Source organism: Psammomys obesus, unplaced genomic scaffold, assembly GCF_907164565.1.
Source record: "Psammomys obesus unplaced genomic scaffold, mPsaObe1.curated_primary_1811, whole genome shotgun sequence".
NCBI lineage: Eukaryota > Metazoa > Chordata > Mammalia > Rodentia > Muridae > Psammomys > Psammomys obesus.
The window spans coordinates 1,875,451-1,894,343 of record NW_026587032.1 but is presented as its reverse complement, the minus strand read 5'-3'; the positions used below and the strand labels follow the sequence as shown (position 1 = coordinate 1,894,343).

Genomic DNA, 18,893 nt, shown 5'->3' with positions numbered 1-18,893 from the left:
GATTTGACTCCAATGCAATTTTGGCAGGGAACAGACAGGAATACTTCCCATGGAAAAAGCTTTTAGTCATGCAGAGAAAAAAGGCTCTCTAAAAAAAAAAAAAAAAAAAAGGCATCAGATCTTATTATAGATGATTGTGAGCCACCATGTGGGTGCTGGGAATTGAACTCAGGACCTCTGGAAGAGCAGCCAGCGCTCTTGACTTCTGAGCCATCTCTCTAGCCCCAAAAAAGGGCTCTTAAAGATTACAGGCTAATCATACAAGTCAAGAATCAGACAGCTGAGGTGAAACATCGCTACAAAAATTATAACAAATGCAAAAGGAATGTCAGAACAGAATATTGATAGTGGTTTTTCTTTGCTCACCCCTTCCCCGAGGCAGGGTGTAACATAGCCTAGGCTGGCCTGATCCCTACATAGCTGATGATAACCTCAATCTCTTGATCCTCACAGCTTCTGTTGTTCCCAACTGCTGGAATTACAGGCAGGCACCACCATGCCTGGCACATAATTAATTTTCTATTTCCTAATAATGGACCTAGGCAATGTTCATCATGGATGTTCAAAAGTGTAAGTTAAAGTTTAATAGGAAATGTTGTATCACTCATTAGTGACACTACGTAAATAATTACTGATCTTAAAAATTATTTTTTTTTAAGAAGACAGGTTCTTGCTACATAGTCTAGACTGGCTTCTAGCTTGCAATTCTTCTGCCCCAGCCTTCCAAGTTTTCTGAAATAGGGTTTCTCTGTGTAACAGCCCCATTAGACCAGGCTGGCCTTGAACTCAGAGGCCCAACCTGCCTCTGGCCTCCTGAGTGCTGGGATTAAAAGCATGTGCCACCACTGCCTGGCTCAGGTCTAATTAATCTTAATAGCAATAAAAGGTGTGACATGATTGGGAGTTGTTGTGGCCTGGCTGGAGTAGGTATAGCTTTGTTGGAAGAAGTGTATCATCACGGACAGGCTTTGAGGTCTCAGAAGCTCAAGTCAGGCCTAGTGACTCACAGTCTCAACCTACTGCCTACAGATCCACACGTAGAACACTCAGCTACCTCTCCAGCACCATGTTTGTCTGTGTGTCTCCATGCTTCCCACCATGAAAATAATCTCTGAACTGTTAGCCAGTCCCAATTAAATGTTTTCCTCTAGCTGTGGTCATATTGTCTCTTCACAGCAGTGGAAACCCCACAAAGACAATACCTTAGGTATTGTCTAGTTGTATCCTAATAAGATGTACCACCTTGAACATTTTATCTAAATACTAAACTTAAATCTAATAAACAGAAAGAAAATAAGAGAGACAGAAGAACAAAAGTAATGACAGCATGAGGAAGTAACCGGTCAAATATAGAACAAGACATGCTCTTCCTGACATTAATTGCATGGCCCAATAACGGGGAGAGGTACTTAACAGACTTACTAACAAAATGCAGCATTTAGACCTTGACTGAATACTTTATAAAACAAATCCAACTACTGTATTTCTTAATGGTTCTCTCTCTTTTACATTTGTTTTTCTGTCTGTGCACGTGTCACAGTGTCCTTGTGGAAAAGTCTGTGGAGTCTCTTCTCTTGTTCCACCAAGTGGGTCCTGGGGCTTGAACTCAGGCTTGGTGGCAAGAACCTCTACCTATTAAGCCAGCTTGCCGTCCCCAACTGCTGTACTGCTTAAGGTATATTTGAGACTATAGGGAAAGGTGATGGTGCTGCCTCCTGAGCTACATTCAACAAGCCGGAACAGACATATTTGTCTTGCACCAAGAACTACTTCTGGTTTATCTTGTGTCACCAGTACTACACAAGTTCCTTGTCTATGCTGCTTCCCACATATCAGTCCATCTGTTCCCCATCCTTCATGCCAGGGACCAAAACAAGGGCCTTCTGCATGCTGGGCAAGTAATCTAACAAGGATCCATGCACTGAGCAAGGATATTTTTAACCACATTTAGCCACATTTAGTATGTGGCTAAGCAAAGGAGGCTATTAGCAAACTGATTATATGAGTGTCTCTAAACCACAAAATAAATAAAGTAAATGTTCTCCACATAACTAAATTACTAAAGTTTCTTTTAAAAATTCTACCCTCAAAGTTTATCCGGAGCCCAACAAACCTTTTTGCTCTTTGGAGAGCTGTTCAGCTTGGTCCCAAATTTCGGTGGCATAGAGGAAGTTGGATGTAACCTGGACGTAGCTTGCTGCCATCTGGTGGATCTTCTGTGGAATGGTCACTGAAGAACCACTTGCTGAAGCACTGCTGCCCCCAGAAGAGTAACTTCCGGAATTGCCTGGAGACAGCTTTGGAGAAACAGGGGAAGGCATCCCAGCTTTGCTATACACAAAGAGAAACAGGAGGCTTAGTCACACACATGGTGAGCACTATGACATCAACATTCTATAGGATGGAGGCCATCCTGGGCTTCACAGTGAAAGCCTCTCTCAAAAGGACAAACTAACAAGGCTGAGGACATAGCTCAGTGGAGAGCACTTGGTTAGCATGCAAAAGGCTCTGGGTTTTTACTTCAGCTCTGGAGATGGGTAGACAGGGAAAACAAGATGGAATTTCTACTTACATTATCACAAGACCTCAACAGAGACCCAGAAAATTAAGAAGAAAATGTAAAAGGTTGCAGGGTGTTTGTTCCCCTTTTGGGCATAGGTAGGAAGGATTAATGTGAGAATGGAAGATAAATGAAAACCATGCCACTTGGCACTCTGGCAGTGCCAAGATCTGAGTGGAGTTAAAAACCACTGTAACAAATGAAAATTAACCTGAGAAGAACTCAGGTACTCTTAAGAACTCAGCTATCTGGGAGCTAGTGAGATGCTTCGGGGGTAAGGGTGCTTGCCACCAAGCCTAAAAGCCTGAGTACTACCAAGGAACCTACATGGTAGAAAGGGAGTAACAAAACCAACCAAAAGCTAACTCAGATGTCTGTAGGTAACATGTCTCATTTCCAACCTTTCTAAAATTATGTTCACTATATTTTAAATTATTAAATTGAAAGTAATAGCTTAAGAAATACTTTTCCAGAGACATAACTCAGTGGGAGCACATGCAAAAAGACCTGGGTTCAATTCTAAATATAAAAACAAATTTTTTAAAATACCTAACTAGAGATTTTAATATTTTTAAAGTAGCAATCATTTTGATGTCCATTTCTACTCTGATATACAAATAAATTTATCAAAAATATTGCAGAGAACAAAACTGTACTTACCTCCCCAAGCCAGGTGAAGGTGCTTGAGAATTACTGTAAGAATTCTGCAGGGAAAAATAAATTCATTTAACAGCAATATATAACCTTTAAGGTATTCACCACTACTGTCTTCAAAAGTATTGGGCTAGGGCGAATCTTAAGAACTTAATAATCATTGGCTCCACAGCCAGTTTGAGGTCAGCTTAGACTTATGAGACTCTATCTCAGAAAACAGAAACATGATGCTAGACAGATGGCTCAGTGGTTCAGAGCAATTGTTGCTCTTCTAGAGGACCCAAGTTTGGATCTCAGCACCCAAGTTGGGTAGCTGACTCTACCTACAACAGATCTTGGTCTTCCTCTGGCCCCTGAAATATACAGACACACACAGATAAATCTATAAATGTTTCAATATTTTTTTGTGTATAGATTTTTGCCTACATGTGTATCTGTATGTCACACATATTCTAGGTGTCCTCAGAGGCCAGAAGAAGCTATCAGATCCTGTAGAACACAGACAGTTTTAAGCGGCTCTTGTAACTATAAGGATGCTGGGAACTGAAACTGGTTCTTTTCAAAGAGCAGCCAGTGTGCATTGAATCTTTAAAAACATCAACAAAGAGTATGCAGAGGCACAACAGAAAGAAGATATAAAATGAAAGCTAGGCTGTTCTAGAAGACTCCATAGATAACGCAGAGAAACAATGAGTAACAGAAAGAATGTATTAAATGAAAGCTAGGCTGTTCTAGAAGACTCCATAGACAATGCAGAGAAACATTGAGTAACAGAAATACATGAAAGGAAGTGGAAAAGAACAGGAAATGATGGGCAAGGTGGCACACACCTATAATCCCAGCACTCGGAGGCAGAGGCAGGCAGATCCTTGTGAGTTCGAGGCCAGCCTGGCCTACAGGTGAGTCCAGGATAGCCAAGGCTACAGAGAGAAACTCTGCCTCAAAACATAAAACAAAAAACCAAAAAACCCACAACCATGAGCTGAGCAGTGGTGGCACACACCTTTGATCCTAGCACTTGGGAGGCAGAGGCAGGCAGATCTCTGTGAGTTCAAGGCCAGCCTGGTCTACAAGGCGAGTCCAGGACAGCCAAGTTTACATACAGAGAAACCCTGTCTTGAAAAAAAAAAAAAAAAGACACAGAGAAAGGAATCACTATTATAATTATAATATTGGCTCCAATACAAAACTAAGCAGAAAAGAGAACACAAATGACTCATCTAGGTTATGTAAGAAGGAGTTTAGACAAGAAATAGGAGATGCTTGAGGAACTTGTAAGGCCAGACCTTGAGCCTGTAGGCAATAGTGAGTTATGGAGGGTTCTAAAATCCAAACTACAGCAGGATTTTGGAAGAATTTATATGGTACCGGCTTGAAATTTTTTTTTAAAAAGGAAGACATTTTAAGATACTACAATAACTTTGTCTGGGCTGGATATGTGGTTCAGTGGTTGGGCACTTGCTTAGCATGTACAAGCCATGAGTTTGTCGGTTCCTAGTAGTGTAAGGAACAAAACAAGGTAACAGTTTAAAGACACGTGTAGCAAACATACAAAGAACATTTTCAAGCATAGACATGGCTGGTGCATACAGCTATGAAAATTCTGTGTCCAATATATACATTTGAAAGCTTTCCCAAGAAGGCACAAACATCTGAGAATGTTCAAGCAGTAGTCAATTTGTTATGTTTTGCCTAAATATGAGGGTATCTCTGGGACAAGGATGGACTCCTAGGCGATGGACTCTGTTATATATACTTACCTTCAGGTGCTCAGTCAGTGTCTTAGAGTACTTCAGAGCATTCTCCTTCTTCAGTTTGAACAGTCTCAGGTACAACAGTGACTGGCATCTCAGGCTAAGCAACAGGCAAGGGCAGTGTATTTAGACATGGCTTTATCTACAAGCAGTCTATCCACTGTGTAGGAATATAGGGCTGGCTTCACGTGAGCAACCATAGCTCAGGGTTAACATTACTTCTCAGACAAAACCAAAAGGTCAGCTTAATATGGAACGCATCATAAGAAAACTAGCTAAGAAACTTAGGACTAATATCCCATTAGATGGTACTCTGACATTCAAAATTAAAACTACAACATAGAATGTACTTTCAGAAAGTTAAAAACCAAAAGTAGAAAACTGAAATATTACAAGTATTATGGAATATACCGACCTTTACCCAGCTCATACAGTTCAGCCCACATAATTATTGTTCCTGCCTATGTGCCCAGGAAAGGCCACTCTCTCATTCACTGGTCTTTCAGTCCTTACAAGTTTCCCATTCCTTCCCACCATCCGGCCCCTGCCTATGTTGTAACCTCCAGAGCGAATCTCCCGATTTCTCTAAGAGATTTATTTTATAATTTTTTTTTGAGACAAGTTCTCTCTGTTCCATCTTCCTAGATGTCCTGAAACTCTCTGTATGTGGACCAGGCTGGCCTCAAACTTACAGAGATCCACTTGCCTCTGTGTTGGGATTAAGTGTGTGCCACCACACCTGACCTGAGTATTCTTTTCTTTTAGAGAAACTTGTTCACATAGTCACACGGTTAATTAGTTTCTGTCTGTAGATTACATCCTGAGCAGGATGGCGTCAGACAGCTCACAGCTGCACTTCTAGTGTAAGCACAGTGCCTGGTCAAGTATGCACCCTGAACAAGTCAACAGATGATGTCTTTCTGGGACACAGTGTTGTTTAGGAGCATGCATAGAAAGGAACTTAAAAAAAAGTGGTCACTTAATTCAATGGAGGGTTCTAGTACTAGTCCTAATCTGGCACTTTCATCAGGAGGGCAGTCGATTAGAGACTGACAGGAGCTAAAATCTTTCAGTGGGGATTTTGAACTATTTTCTGTTTGACTGTTAAGGCTTGTGAAGGGCTTGTGGAAGAATTCAAGGATAAAGCACACACAGCACAATCCATCAAGGAACTGCCTGTTACCCAGCAAAGGCTAGAACACACAACACTTACCAAAGTACTGTGAGTCTCTTGTCTGCAGCTGTAGCGTCTGGTGCCAAGTAATTCTTTAGTTTCATAGTGTATCTATGAGTTGAGACAAAAACCAAACCAAGTAACAGAGTATTTCACCTTGATCTTACAACTTCCAATGTTCTCAAAATATCAGAATTAAGCCTAAATAAAACACCCACTAAAATTTTTCCCTAAAGAAAATGGAACATTAAGCATCTTTCTAGTTCACCACATTCAGTTAACCAAAGAAATAACAATAATAAATGACAGTTATTCCAGTGAAACGTCACGATCCCCACTCACTTGATGAGTTCCACCGTGTCTGAGTACATAGGGAACGGGGACTTGGATTCCTGCGCGCTCTTCTCTAGAGCGTTCCCACACTCAATGAAAGACACCACAGCATCAAGGTAGTACACCGCCTTCTCAAACCTGTCAGACTAAAGGAGAACGCGCTGAGCAATGGCGCACTGCAAGCACAGACAACACAAGGGACATGGTAGCTTTATAGAGTGCATCCTGAGGGGTATTTACATACCAAAGCATCCGCATTGTGTTTGAGTTTTTTTGCTTCTTGTAAATAATGGTCTGCTGAATAATTTCTGCAAAATAAAAAGGTCAACATTTTCTAAGATAATTACTAAGTTCTTTTAGTCTCCAGTATCTTGCAGCTTTCACAGTCTTGAGGAGTGATCACTAAATATTTCATAATAATAATAAACTATTATCAAACAATTCAATTTTCTGACAAATGTATGTAAATTAAGAACATAAATTATGAGCTACTGTGGCAAATCTTCTACTCAAACACACAGAGATCAAGCTCCATAACATTTAACATTAGCTTATTCAAGTTTTTGTTTTGTTTTTTTTTTTAAATCAAGAGTAAATAGGATGCAGGTAGAAGTACCACCTTCTGACAAAAGGCATGAGAAAGCCACACTGCTTATCTGAGAAGACCCCGCTATCAACAGTGGTACTGACAGCAAGAACAGCTCCAGGAAGCACATCCTTCCTGTCACTCAGGACAGCCACTGGTTACTAAAGGAGTAGTTGGACTAAAGATGCCTTTCAAATTAAAACCTGAATGTTCTGTGGGTCAGACACAAATACTAATGTTTTTAAAACCTGATATGTTTAAATGAGTTTCTTACATGGTGACTGGTATTTCTTAAATACATACTTGAAAGTGTATTTATCTCTTTACAGCTGGCATGGTGGCACATACCTTTAATCCAAGCACTCAAGAGGCTGGGGCAGGCTAATCTCTAAGAGTTTGAGGTCAGCCCGGTCTACATAGCAAGCTCTAGGACAACCAGGGCTGCACAAGTGAGATTCTATCTCAAAAACAAACAAACACCGCCCCCCCCCCAGCAAACACAAAAAACCCCCACAAACTTTATCTCACCTGTCATCAAAGGCAAGCTTTGTTCTCCGAGGCTTTGAAGAATCAGGAGTTAGTGTAGACGGAGGACAGTTAGAGGAGCTATTTGGAGCCTTTTCCTGACCAAAAGAAAATATACAAGCAAGTTGAAAACTGCCAAGAATTAAAAAAATGAAACTAATCTCACTTCTTCAGCCACTGCTAAAACAGAAACAAAATTCCACAGTCTTCAAATTTCTTTGTTACTAAATTCTATAGTGGAAAGAAAGAAAGAAAGAAAGAGAGAAAGAAAGAAAGAAAGAAAGAAAGAAAGAAAGAAAGAAAGAAAGAAAGAAAGAGAAAGCAAGCAAGCAAAGAATGAATTCCCCACCACTACCACACTACCACCAAAACCCACAGATTAGGTTCATTTTACAGAACCAAAATATTTATTCTTATATTTATCAAGAGTCCATTGCAGCTCAGTGTCCAAGTGGGTTCCCTAGTAAGGGGAACAGGGACTGTCTCTGACATTGTGAACTCAGTGGCTGGCTCTTCGATTACTGCCCCAAGGGGGAGAAGAAGCCTTACCAGGCCACAGAGGAAGACAATGCAGCCAGTCCTGGTGAGACCTTATAGGCTAGGGTCAAAGGGAGGGGGAGGAGGACCTCTCCTATCAGTGGACTGGGAGAGGGGCATGGGTAGAGAACAGGGAGAGAGGGTGGGATTGGGAGGGGACACGGGAGGGGGCTAAAGGTGGGACACAAAGTGAATAAACTGTAATTAATAAAAATAAAATAAAATATATCTGAAAAAAGTCTACTGTATGCAAGGCACTTAGGCTAGGTACTTGTTAAAACCTAAAGCAGACACAAACTGCGTATCAAAATGGCAGTCCTGGGTTGAGGAACGGCTCTGTCGGTAAGCCCATGTGCTGTAAAGCAAGAGAACCTGAGTTCAAATCGCCAAGCTAGGCTGCATGTTCCTGAGACACTAGAGTTGGGGGCAGAAACAGGCAGATCCAGGGATAAACACAGCTGAAATGGTGAGCTTCAGGTTCAAAGAGAAGAAGTTCTGTCTCAAAGAAATCAGATTAAGGGCTGGACAGATTTCTCAGCAGTCAGCTGCACTGGTTACAGAATACCTGGGTTTGGTACCAAGCACCACATGGTGACTCACAACCATATGTCACTCTGGTTCAAGGAATCGATTGCCCTCTTCTGACCTCTGGGCACCAGGCCATAGGTGGTGCATGTAAGACACTCATACACATAACACAAAAACAAACAAACTTAAAAATTAAGAGAGAGAAAGAGAGATCAACAGAGAAGACAGCAGAGGCCCTCCCCTGGCTTCTACACACATGCATGGACACAGACCTGCACATGAGCGCACGCACGCACACACAACTAAGGGGCAGTACAAGTCAGGAGAATATAATGCTGGGTGTGGCGGCATATGCCTTTAATTCCAACAGGATGATTTCTGTAAGTTTAAGAACAGCCTGGTCTACACAGCAAGCTTGGGTCATTCAGGGCTACCCAGTGAGATCCTGTCTCAAAAAGCAAACCAAACAAAAAGAGGTTCATAGGTTCATTACTAAGGTAAGTACTTAGTTTTTTTGTTTTTGTGTTACCAAGACATAATTTCTCTGTGTAGCTTTGGCTGCCCTGGAACTCACTCTGTAGACCAGGCTGAACTCACAGAGATCCACCTGACTCTGCCTCCCTGAGGGCTGGGATTACAGGCATGTGCCACCACACCCAGCCTTAGTATGGTTTTTAATTCTTCAACTACCCTATGAAATAAGTGTTAGTATTAGACAGGCTTTGTTGTGTTTTAAGGTAGTCTAAGGGACTGGAAAGATGGTTCAGTGAATAAAAGTGCTTCTTGTTCTTCCAGAGGATTTGAGTTTTATTCCCAGCAGCTCACAACTTGCCTGTGACTGCAGTTCCAGGGGTATCTGATACCTATGGCATCCAAGGGCACTGCACTCTTGTCTACATAAAACACACAGATACACATAATTTAAACTGAAAAAAAAAATCTTAAAAAACAAAAATCCAAACCGTCTGAGCATAGGGACAGGGACTGCTCCTTGGAATACAAAGGCAATACTACACCCTGGAGTATCAAGAGAGGTCACAAGCTGTATCATTCCAGTGGGGGCAACTGGTTTTCAGCTTCTTCCTCATTCTGAGAAGATAATGCTCAAAACATTGTACTGGGTTTCTAGCCTCCAGAACTAGTCAGTTTCTGTTGTTTGAACTTTCCAGCCTGTGGTGGTACCACAGCAACCTTGACTAAACTAACACAATCCTAAGTGCACTAGATAGCTGAGGTGATCTTTCCATGACTGGCAAAGTTCTGAAGCTTTATTCTTTCTAAACCAGTGGTTGTCTGTTTCTTCTTAACCAATATCAAAGTGCTACTTGTATGCATTTATATAGCCGTAAAGGCTTACTGATAGCATCAGCTAAGCCAGTCTATACTAAGTACATATAGGTTACTGTGTAAAGAAAGCATCATGCAAATGGGCTGGGAAGTAAGCAGAGGGCCAAGTAAGTCAGCTGCTTAAATTCTACTCCTGACTCTAGGCTTTCTTTAAACTCCACTTCCTCTGGAAAAAGTCAGTGACTCTAACAGGGACAGCAATTCTAAGATTTCCTATAGGAAAAAAGAGTAAAGTAAAAGGCCAAATGAGAAAAACAAACAAACAAACAAACAAACAAACAAACAAAACCAACCAACCAAACAAAAAACATGCCTGTAATTCCAGCATTCAGGAGGCTGAGGCACAAAGATCTCAACTCCCAAGAAGCTAGCCTGGGCTCCATAGTGAGGCTCTGATCTTATATATAAAACAAAAGAAAACAAAACCCACCAAATACCAAGTATGATCCCAAATATGATCCAACAACATTTCCTAATTTCTTAGTAAGTTAAAACACTAGAGAAAACATTAAGACATATACAAATTCCTGCTTTCAAAAACACAGTTATTGAAGGAAGAAGCCTCCTTTACAAAGAAGAAACACAATGGCATCTACCTGTAGACACAAGAAGCCTGAAGAGCACATGAGCTCACTTAATGAATGCACTTTTTAAAAGGTACTAGAGTTTAAGGAATTAGCATGGAAGCCTCAAACTCTGTATGGAAAAGGATGGGAAATGGAGAAAGGGCCGGTAAGCTGGTAAAAACAGAAACAGTTAAGAAAAGCCAACAGTCAGTGTCCTTGGGGTGCTGGGTGAGATCCTCAAGTTCCTACAGAAAAATAGGGTGCTTGCTTAGAGAGAAATCCATCTGTACAACTCACCCTAAAAAGCTCATAATTTGACTTACTTAGACTTAAAATCTTTAATTACTACATTTAATAGGCCTGTAGCAGTATAGAATATCCAATTTCCAAACTTTTGCATACTCAATTAACAATTGTTATTGTTAAGGCAGCATTTCTCTGTGTAGCCCTGGCTGTTCTGGAACTCACTCTGTAGACCAAGCTGGCCTTAAACTCAGACATCCCCCTGCCTCTGTCTCTGCCTCCCAAGTGCTGGGATTAAAGATGTATACCACTATTACCCTGGACTATATTCTTAAAAACTTAAATATCTTAATTTTCACTTAAATGCTGTAATATCATGGACTTGGACCAGATCAGACCAGCTTAAAAGCATATGAACAACCTACTCATTTGGGAGGCTGTGACAGGTGATCAGTTCTGGTTTTTTTTTTTGTTTTTTTTTTTTTTTTTTTTTTTTTTTAACATGTCCAAGTTAGGCTACATAGTGAGACCCTGTCTTAAAAAAACAATTGCCAGAGGGAGAGACAATTGGGAGGTAGAGACAGATGGACCTCTGTGAGTTCAAGGCCAGACTACAGAGTGGGTTCCAGGACAGCCAAGGCTACATAAACTGTCTCAAAAAAAGAAAAACGAGCCAGGGAGGAGGGGGCACGGGGGTTTGAGATAAAGAAAATATCAAACAGATTGAGGGTCTACTAAAGCACAGTCCTGAAAAACCTTCTTGGACCCAAATCTCAGTCTATAATTACCAAGACTATTCAACTGTATCATTACTTTGTGAAGGATGACCTTTTGAAGCCAGGTGTGGTAGCACACACTTTTAGTACCAGCACTCAAGAGGCAGAGGCATGCAGACCTCTGTAAGTTCAGGTCAGTCAACAGTGAGATCCTACCCCAAACACAAAACAAAACAAAAAAACAAAAAACCCCAGACGTGGTGGTACAATCTCAACCCCATCACTCCTTCAGAGGAAAATCACCAGGCTAACCTGGGATGCACCACAGGGCAGCAGTAAGGAGATCCCACCTCAGCAAGATGAAAGGTGAGAACTGACCCCTCAAAGTTGTCCTCTGAGACACACACAATCATTCATTCATTTAAAACCTGCACATGCCTACAATCTCAATGAGATCTTTACAAACAGCAATGTCACCTCAAGAAGACACAGCAGGGTGATTCTCAAAGGCTCAAGCCCCCAAACCTTACCTTGGCCTCTTTGGAGCTGCTGGAAACCTTCCCTTCGGTCTTCTTCTGCTTTGATGTGGAGGAACTGTTCTTGCTGCTGCCACTATTCTCCTTGTTGCTGGTACTGCTGGACTTTAAGGAAGACGACTGACTGACAGTCCTCTTCCGAGAGCCATGCTCTGATTTTGAATCTTTTGAAGGAACGGGCCCAGCAGGTGAGGGCAGCAAGTCCTTTTCTTTTGCGCTACTCTGCTTAGATGACCTGCCAAACAAAACAAATGCTCTTATTTCTGAGGCGTGATACAGGAGTGAAGGACTTTTCCACCTCTTTCACCCGATTGTAAGACAAATTTGCAAAGACATTCTCTATACGATGATTACAAAACAGAAAGAAGGTAAATTCCATCAGGTAGTCACCTGTCTGTTCTGCCTCCCCTGTGTTTTCTCTTGCACAATCATGTCCAGTGCCTAAAACAATCTGTCACACAATAAATGCTTAATAAAATATTGGCTGAATCAATAAGCAAATAGAAAAATTGTAAAAAGATTAATTCTTACAAGTTACTAGTCTCTTTCAAGTTGAGGTAAGTTTGTTAACTACCCAGAAAATAGTGAAGCATTACTCTTATCTCGTACTCTGAGCTGCCTGGTTTTATGACAACTTGACACAGGCTAGATTTTATTTGAGAGATGGAGACCTTAGTTGAGAAAATGCTTCCATAAGATTGGGTTTATTCAGTCAAGTCTGTGGAGCTTTTTCTTAATTAGTGGTTGACATGAGCAAGGGCCCAGCCCATTGTGGGTGGTTCCATCACTGGGCTGGTGGCCCTAGGTTCTATAAGAAATCAGGCTGATCAAGCCATGAGGAACAAGCCAGTAAGCATTACTCCTCTGTGGCCTCTGCATCAGCTTCTGCCTCCAGATTCCTGCCGTTTTGAATGCCTGTCCTAACTTCCTTCAATGATGAGCAGTTGTTATGGAGGTCTAAGCCAAATAAATCCTTTCCTCCCCAAGTTGCTCATGGTTATCACAGCAATAACAGCAATAGTAACCCTAACTGGGACATATTCTTATCTTACTAAAAAAGAGAGAAAGAGAGAGAGTAAATGTTTCCCATCTCTATTAGCTAAATGCAAAACTCTTACAACTATCCAAATGTGCATACATGTATATGACATTCAGTCAACTAAAAACAATACTCTGAAGTATGTCAAAAAGTACTAAACAACAAATGATATATATAGCCAATACTGGCATGCAACATGATTTGGGGACATACTCTCTGTTGCTGGATGGCTTGTGGCCCGATGAGTTCTTGTCCTCTGTTTTGGGTTTTTTGCTCTCACTGGCTCGGTTATCATCATCATTCTAGACAAAAACAGAAACAGTAGGTCTTAAGCATGACAAGGGTGTCCTATGTTAGATCCAGAGCATAAACACGGTAACAGATTTCCCTAAAGTCTTAGATGATATCTCTTTTATGTAATAATTTTAGGGTTAGACAGATTTGTAGAATTAAGATGTAACTCACAAACCATAAAATACATCCTTTAAAACTATACAACTAACTCTATAGCATTTAGATACTCAGAATTATACAGCCATCATTATAATCAATTTTAGAACATTTTTTTTTTAATCAACAAAGACATCCATGTCAGCAGTTTCTTCTTCTCCAAGGCCCTGATAATCTTTAATCTGCCCATTTAGTCTTTTTAGACATCACATCTAAGTAAAATCATACAACGTAATCTTCTTTTTCGTCTAATCTTTTAATATTCATATCATTTATGGCTGGGTAGTACTGTACCATACAGCTATAGTATATTTTATTTATTCATCAGTTAATGAGCAATTTTTGACTAACATGAAATGATGTGGCTATGAGCACTATAATAGTTTTGTGTAGACATATATTTCCATTTCTCTTGGATGTGGACCTGGGACTATAACTGGTGGATCATAAGGTAACTGTACATTCAGATTTTTAAAGAAACTGCCAAACTGTGCTCCAATGCAACCACATCTCACCATTCTACTAGCACTGCATGAAGTTCCAGTTCTACAGTTTCACTGGTACTTGAATGCACAGCTACTTACTAACAACTAACCTCCGCCTCTGAAAAACTTCTTGGCCAAATCCTAAGTGTTAAGCCTATCTACTGTTGATGCTACTTCCATAGGTGAACCCAAGTTCTCCTACTGCTTCAAATAGTAAGCAACAAGAATGCAAACAAGTATTCCACCTCTACTGTAACAGAAGAGTCTGCTTACCATCAAATGGTTAAATTCTGATAGATGAAGACATGAGAAAAAGTAATCTACAGACTGCTAGCAGGGACTGGGTCTCCTCCCAGTATTATCAGTATAAACTCTAGGAATTGCCTCTGATACTTTACCAAAATCATAATTCTGGGGAAGAGCTGGAAAGATGTCTTAGTAGTTAAGAGCCACTGGCTGCTCCTGTAGAGGCTCTCTGAGTTTTAAGCATCCACATGGTGGCTCACATCACGTGTAACACAAGTTCCAGGGCATCTAGCACCCTCTTCTGATCTCCTTGGGTACTAGGAAAAATATGGTGTACATGCTGGCTCTGCATAAAGCTGATCTCATATACCAGGCTTTGTCTTTATATTATATTGGAAGTATTCAGGGATGAGAGTGGGCTATGTGCCAACAGACTTTCCCTCCATGTTGGAACTGGATCAAGGGCTTCACAAATGCTCAGCAAGATCTTTACCACTGAGCTACAACACTAAGCCCCAGGGGATGTTCTCGGTTTTGACCTGTGTTAATGGAAAAGGCTAAGCACGAAGCTAAATAGTGAATGGGTGATAGTCTCATGACTTTATCTGTCACAAAATTAGTCAGTCAGCTTTTCTTGCATCAGGCCAGTAACAAAAAAGTATGACTTGACCTGAGCGTAAGACAGAAAATGATGTGTGGATTATACTCAGACTCCAGCATTCAATGTTTGTTCTAGCCTCACTTTTATTCTGGCCACCACAAAATCTCCCCAGAGATCCTATTTAAAAAAAAAAAAAAAAAAAAAAAAAAAAAAAAAAAATTCATCCTGCTTTATTTAAGGAGACAGAGCACAGAGACACTGTTCTGTACATACAGAGTCTCAACGGGGCCTTGTGCTCAATCACTATTTTCCCTTACAGCTCATGATCCACAAACTATATATCCATAGCACTGCAGATGCTGGTATCTAAGAATGACCAATAGAGGCTGGCAAGATACTTCAGTGGGCAAAATCCTGACAACCTGAGCTCAGTGCCTGCGATCCACGCGACAGAAGGAAAGAATCAGCTCCACAAGTTGTTCTCTGACCTCTGTAGTGTAGTGTAGGTGTGTGCACACATACATAAATAAAATAATATAATTTAAAAGCAACAGTGACTATGTAATATAAAGTCAAGGTAGCAAGAACTTGGGGTTAGAGAGATGGGCACCTGCTACTTTTCCAGCAGGACCAAAGTTTGGATCCCGATAACCATGTCAGGAAGCTCACAATTGGCTGTAACTGGCTCCAGGAAATTTAACTCTCTACTGGCCTCTACAGGAGCATACAATAGCATCAGTGCACACACAGATTCAGACGCACACAGATACACAAACAGCATATACTCATAGAAACACATAAATAAAATTATGTTTAAAAATAGCTAGTATTTTAATATCAAGATATTTAAGGATATGGAAATGGGAACAAAAATATTTCTAAAAGAGAAAAAGAACCACCACCTCTTTACAGACCTTGTGTTTCCTCTTGCCTTTGTTGGAAGCCTTTTCTGAGGCTTGCTTCTGCACCTCTCTCACATGTTTTTCTGGCACATTTTTCTTTTCCCCCTTGGGTGGTTCTGTTTCTTTGTAAGGCTTCCCAGGTATTCTAGCCAACAGATTCAGGTCAATCTTCACAATAAGTGGATACCTGTCATCAGGCTCACTGAGTGGGGAAAGGAGCTCCTTCTCTTCCATAGGAGAGAACATTCGTTGCCGAAAAAAGCTATCTTCTTCCTCCACTGAGGAGGGTTTAACAGGAGTCCTATTGCTTTCAGGGTACTTAGGAGTCTGTGAGGAGGGAGGGAGACTCTCACTTTCATCTGAATCTGAGGACGAGGTATCTGTTTCTATGATTTCCCGAGATTTCTGGGAGGATTTACTTGCTGACTTGTATTTCTTTTTCTCTGCTATAGGTCGAGGGGAAGATTTCGACTCCTTTTTGATGTTGGGTTTCCTTGAGCCCTTGGTGGCTGCTTTGTGCCTGCTGGAGGGCATGCTGGTAGCCATGTCTACAGGGGTCTCACTTTCTATCTTCAGGCCTCCCCGGGGCTCTTCAGCAGCTGACTTCTCAGTTTTTTTGGGTTGTTTTTTGCCCACAGTTCTCCTCTGTGTGGTGTTGTCACTTTGTGCAGGAGACTTCTGCCTCCCACGACCACTCTCTGACCCCTTTTGGATGGTTTTAGAGTCTCGTCCAGGAGTAGCCGAACTTGTTTCTTTCGGCCCGCCAGGATCAGTGTAGTTATTTACAGCACCCTGTTCTCGGCCTTCCTTTTTGTAGGCTTGAGAGGATGGGATGTTACTGTCTACAGAAGAAGCTGGAGACACTTTATGTGGGTTCACTTTGTTCAACCAATTATCAAGTTGCCACTTGTTTGTTGGTGGTGGTTCAGGCTGCAAAAAAAACAAAACAGAGAAATATAGAGATGTAGGGTTTTCCCCCAATACTGAAGCTTTCCCTCTCTTTACAAAGTCAAGTAAGAGGAAAAAGAATAGTGCTTAAGGTGATAAGCACTGTCTGGCAAGTTTCTTCCAGGATGAAAGCACAGGTTTAACACTAATCACTTGGCCTCCTGAGTGCTAGAGTCAGGCAGAGCCACCATGAGCAGCTTATTACAAATGGCCTTTAAATAATCGTATTCCAGTTAGGAGTTTAACTTGAAAGGTGTATTGCAAAGGATTTAATTCTAGAAAGTAAACATGATGTAGGTATCAGGAGAGACTTTCAACTGCACTTTATCACTCTCCAGTACGATTACACAACGGAAGAGCATGTTAGTCACAGTAACTACATAACAGAAATTCCTTAAGAGGCAAAATTAAGGATTAAATTCTAAGTTTTAAAAAAGTTCTTCAAATAATAAGAAAACCAAAATAGTTCAGGTTTTTTATAAGATGCATAGTTCAACTGCCTTTGATCAGTATATGCAGTAATGGGTTCAGTGACATCATGAGGCTTGGGAGCTGCAGAAGCACCTCTGCCTCACCTCAGGAGATGCACTCTGGGATGGCTCATTTGCCTCACTGTCACTGGAGCTACTTTCACTCTCCGAGTCAGATCCAGAGCTGCTCTCAGATCCGCTGTGGCTGCTGGAGTCATCCCTAGAGTTATCTGCTCCCTCACTATTATGATGTGAAGGTTCGGAGTTACTGAAAGAGATAAAACAGAAATGACAAGTTTCCTTTATGATGGAAAAACCCCACCCAAATCTGATATCCAACCTTATTAACGATGTGTGCATAAGAAACCTAAAACTTGGTTGCAAATGAAATAGACATCCCCCATGTATCATTCAGTTAATAATACTCACTTCTAACATATTTTAAATCTTACCCAGTTTGAGTACAAAATTTAATGAATTTAATTTCCAGAATTATACAACCATCATCACAACTGACATTATATATAAAGCCGCTTATGGTACCACCACAATGTTAAATCAGACTAATCTCAGCCCTCAAAACAATTACAACAAAACCACAAAATAAAAGGATCCCTACCTTCCGGGTGTACTCCTTGGCATAGTCTTATCACAATCCTAAAAGTGAAGCATAAGAAATCTGTGAATGAATAATACTCTATTCAATAATATAAATGTCTGAACTAAAAAAAAAACAACAAAACAAAAGCTGGCTTCTCTACCATATGAAACAAGATATACTTAAAACAGTGATTAAAACAAAAACAGTACAGTATACCACAGCACTCAGTAAGTGGAGGCAGCAGGATCATGAATCTGAGGCTAGCCTGGGACACTTGTTGAAAATGCCTCAAACCAAAAACAATAACCAAAACCCCTCAGACAATAACCAGCCAGGACCCTGTTTTTGCTTAAGTTAGGATTTGCCTAACTAGTCCTTAGTAGCACTATTACCAAATAAAAGAGGTAAGAGAAAAAAAGTGTCTCTAAGATAAGACTTAAAATTTTTGGAGGTTGGAGAGACGGTTCATCAGTTAAGAGCACTCGATGCTCTTACAGAGAGGATCCAAGTTCAATTCCCAGAACTCACATGGTGCTCAGAACCACCTGTAGCTCTAGTTCCAGGGAACTCATACATATAAAAGAATAAATGTTGTTAAAAACTTTGTAAATATTTCTTGTAAGTACTCTCCTGCTTCAAAAGTATTCTCTGACCCACAATAAATATTTTTTAAAAAAATGAAAAAAGAAGCTTGACGACATTGCAGAAGGCTGCAAGCATCCAGTGTCAGAAAGCTTATAAAAAGTTACTGGCTCTTAAGTCAAGACATAATGAAACAGCGGTGAGGAGGGCTGACAGACCGTAAAGAGCACACACCTGCTCCCCGTCACTGTCTTCACTGCTGCTTAGCTTTAAGTCGTCTTTTAACATGCTAGAGGAAAAAGGAAGGAAAGAGCATAATTAATCACAGCAAACGACAGTACTAAGTGTGTACCCATAATTCTAGGAATCACCATTGAGTTAGACAAAAATTTAAGTGAAGCGTGCGCGCGCGCGCGCGCGCGCGCGCGCACACACACACACACACACACACACATATATATACATATATATATATATATATATATATATATATATATATATATATATATA

General features: G+C 40.8%; 1 protein-coding gene across 2 annotated transcripts in view; it reads right to left on the bottom strand.

Moving 5' to 3' along the window:
• Nucleotides 1-18,893, bottom strand: part of Aff4 (ALF transcription elongation factor 4) — a 77,714-nt gene that overhangs the window by 6,535 nt on the left and 52,286 nt on the right. For both annotated transcript variants that reach the window (XM_055602725.1, XM_055602726.1), the window contains 13 exons: nucleotides 18,618-18,672; nucleotides 17,820-17,857; nucleotides 17,306-17,468; nucleotides 15,795-16,712; nucleotides 13,312-13,400; nucleotides 12,054-12,294; nucleotides 7,590-7,684; nucleotides 6,720-6,783; nucleotides 6,485-6,621; nucleotides 6,182-6,253; nucleotides 4,975-5,068; nucleotides 3,221-3,264; nucleotides 2,114-2,331 (listed from right to left, as the gene is read on the bottom strand). In XM_055602725.1, the coding sequence (XP_055458700.1) occupies nucleotides 2,114-2,331; nucleotides 3,221-3,264; nucleotides 4,975-5,068; nucleotides 6,182-6,253; nucleotides 6,485-6,621; nucleotides 6,720-6,783; nucleotides 7,590-7,684; nucleotides 12,054-12,294; nucleotides 13,312-13,400; nucleotides 15,795-16,712; nucleotides 17,306-17,468; nucleotides 17,820-17,857; nucleotides 18,618-18,672 (2,228 nt within the window). The remainder of the gene's footprint in view (nucleotides 1-2,113; nucleotides 2,332-3,220; nucleotides 3,265-4,974; nucleotides 5,069-6,181; nucleotides 6,254-6,484; nucleotides 6,622-6,719; nucleotides 6,784-7,589; nucleotides 7,685-12,053; nucleotides 12,295-13,311; nucleotides 13,401-15,794; nucleotides 16,713-17,305; nucleotides 17,469-17,819; nucleotides 17,858-18,617; nucleotides 18,673-18,893) is intronic.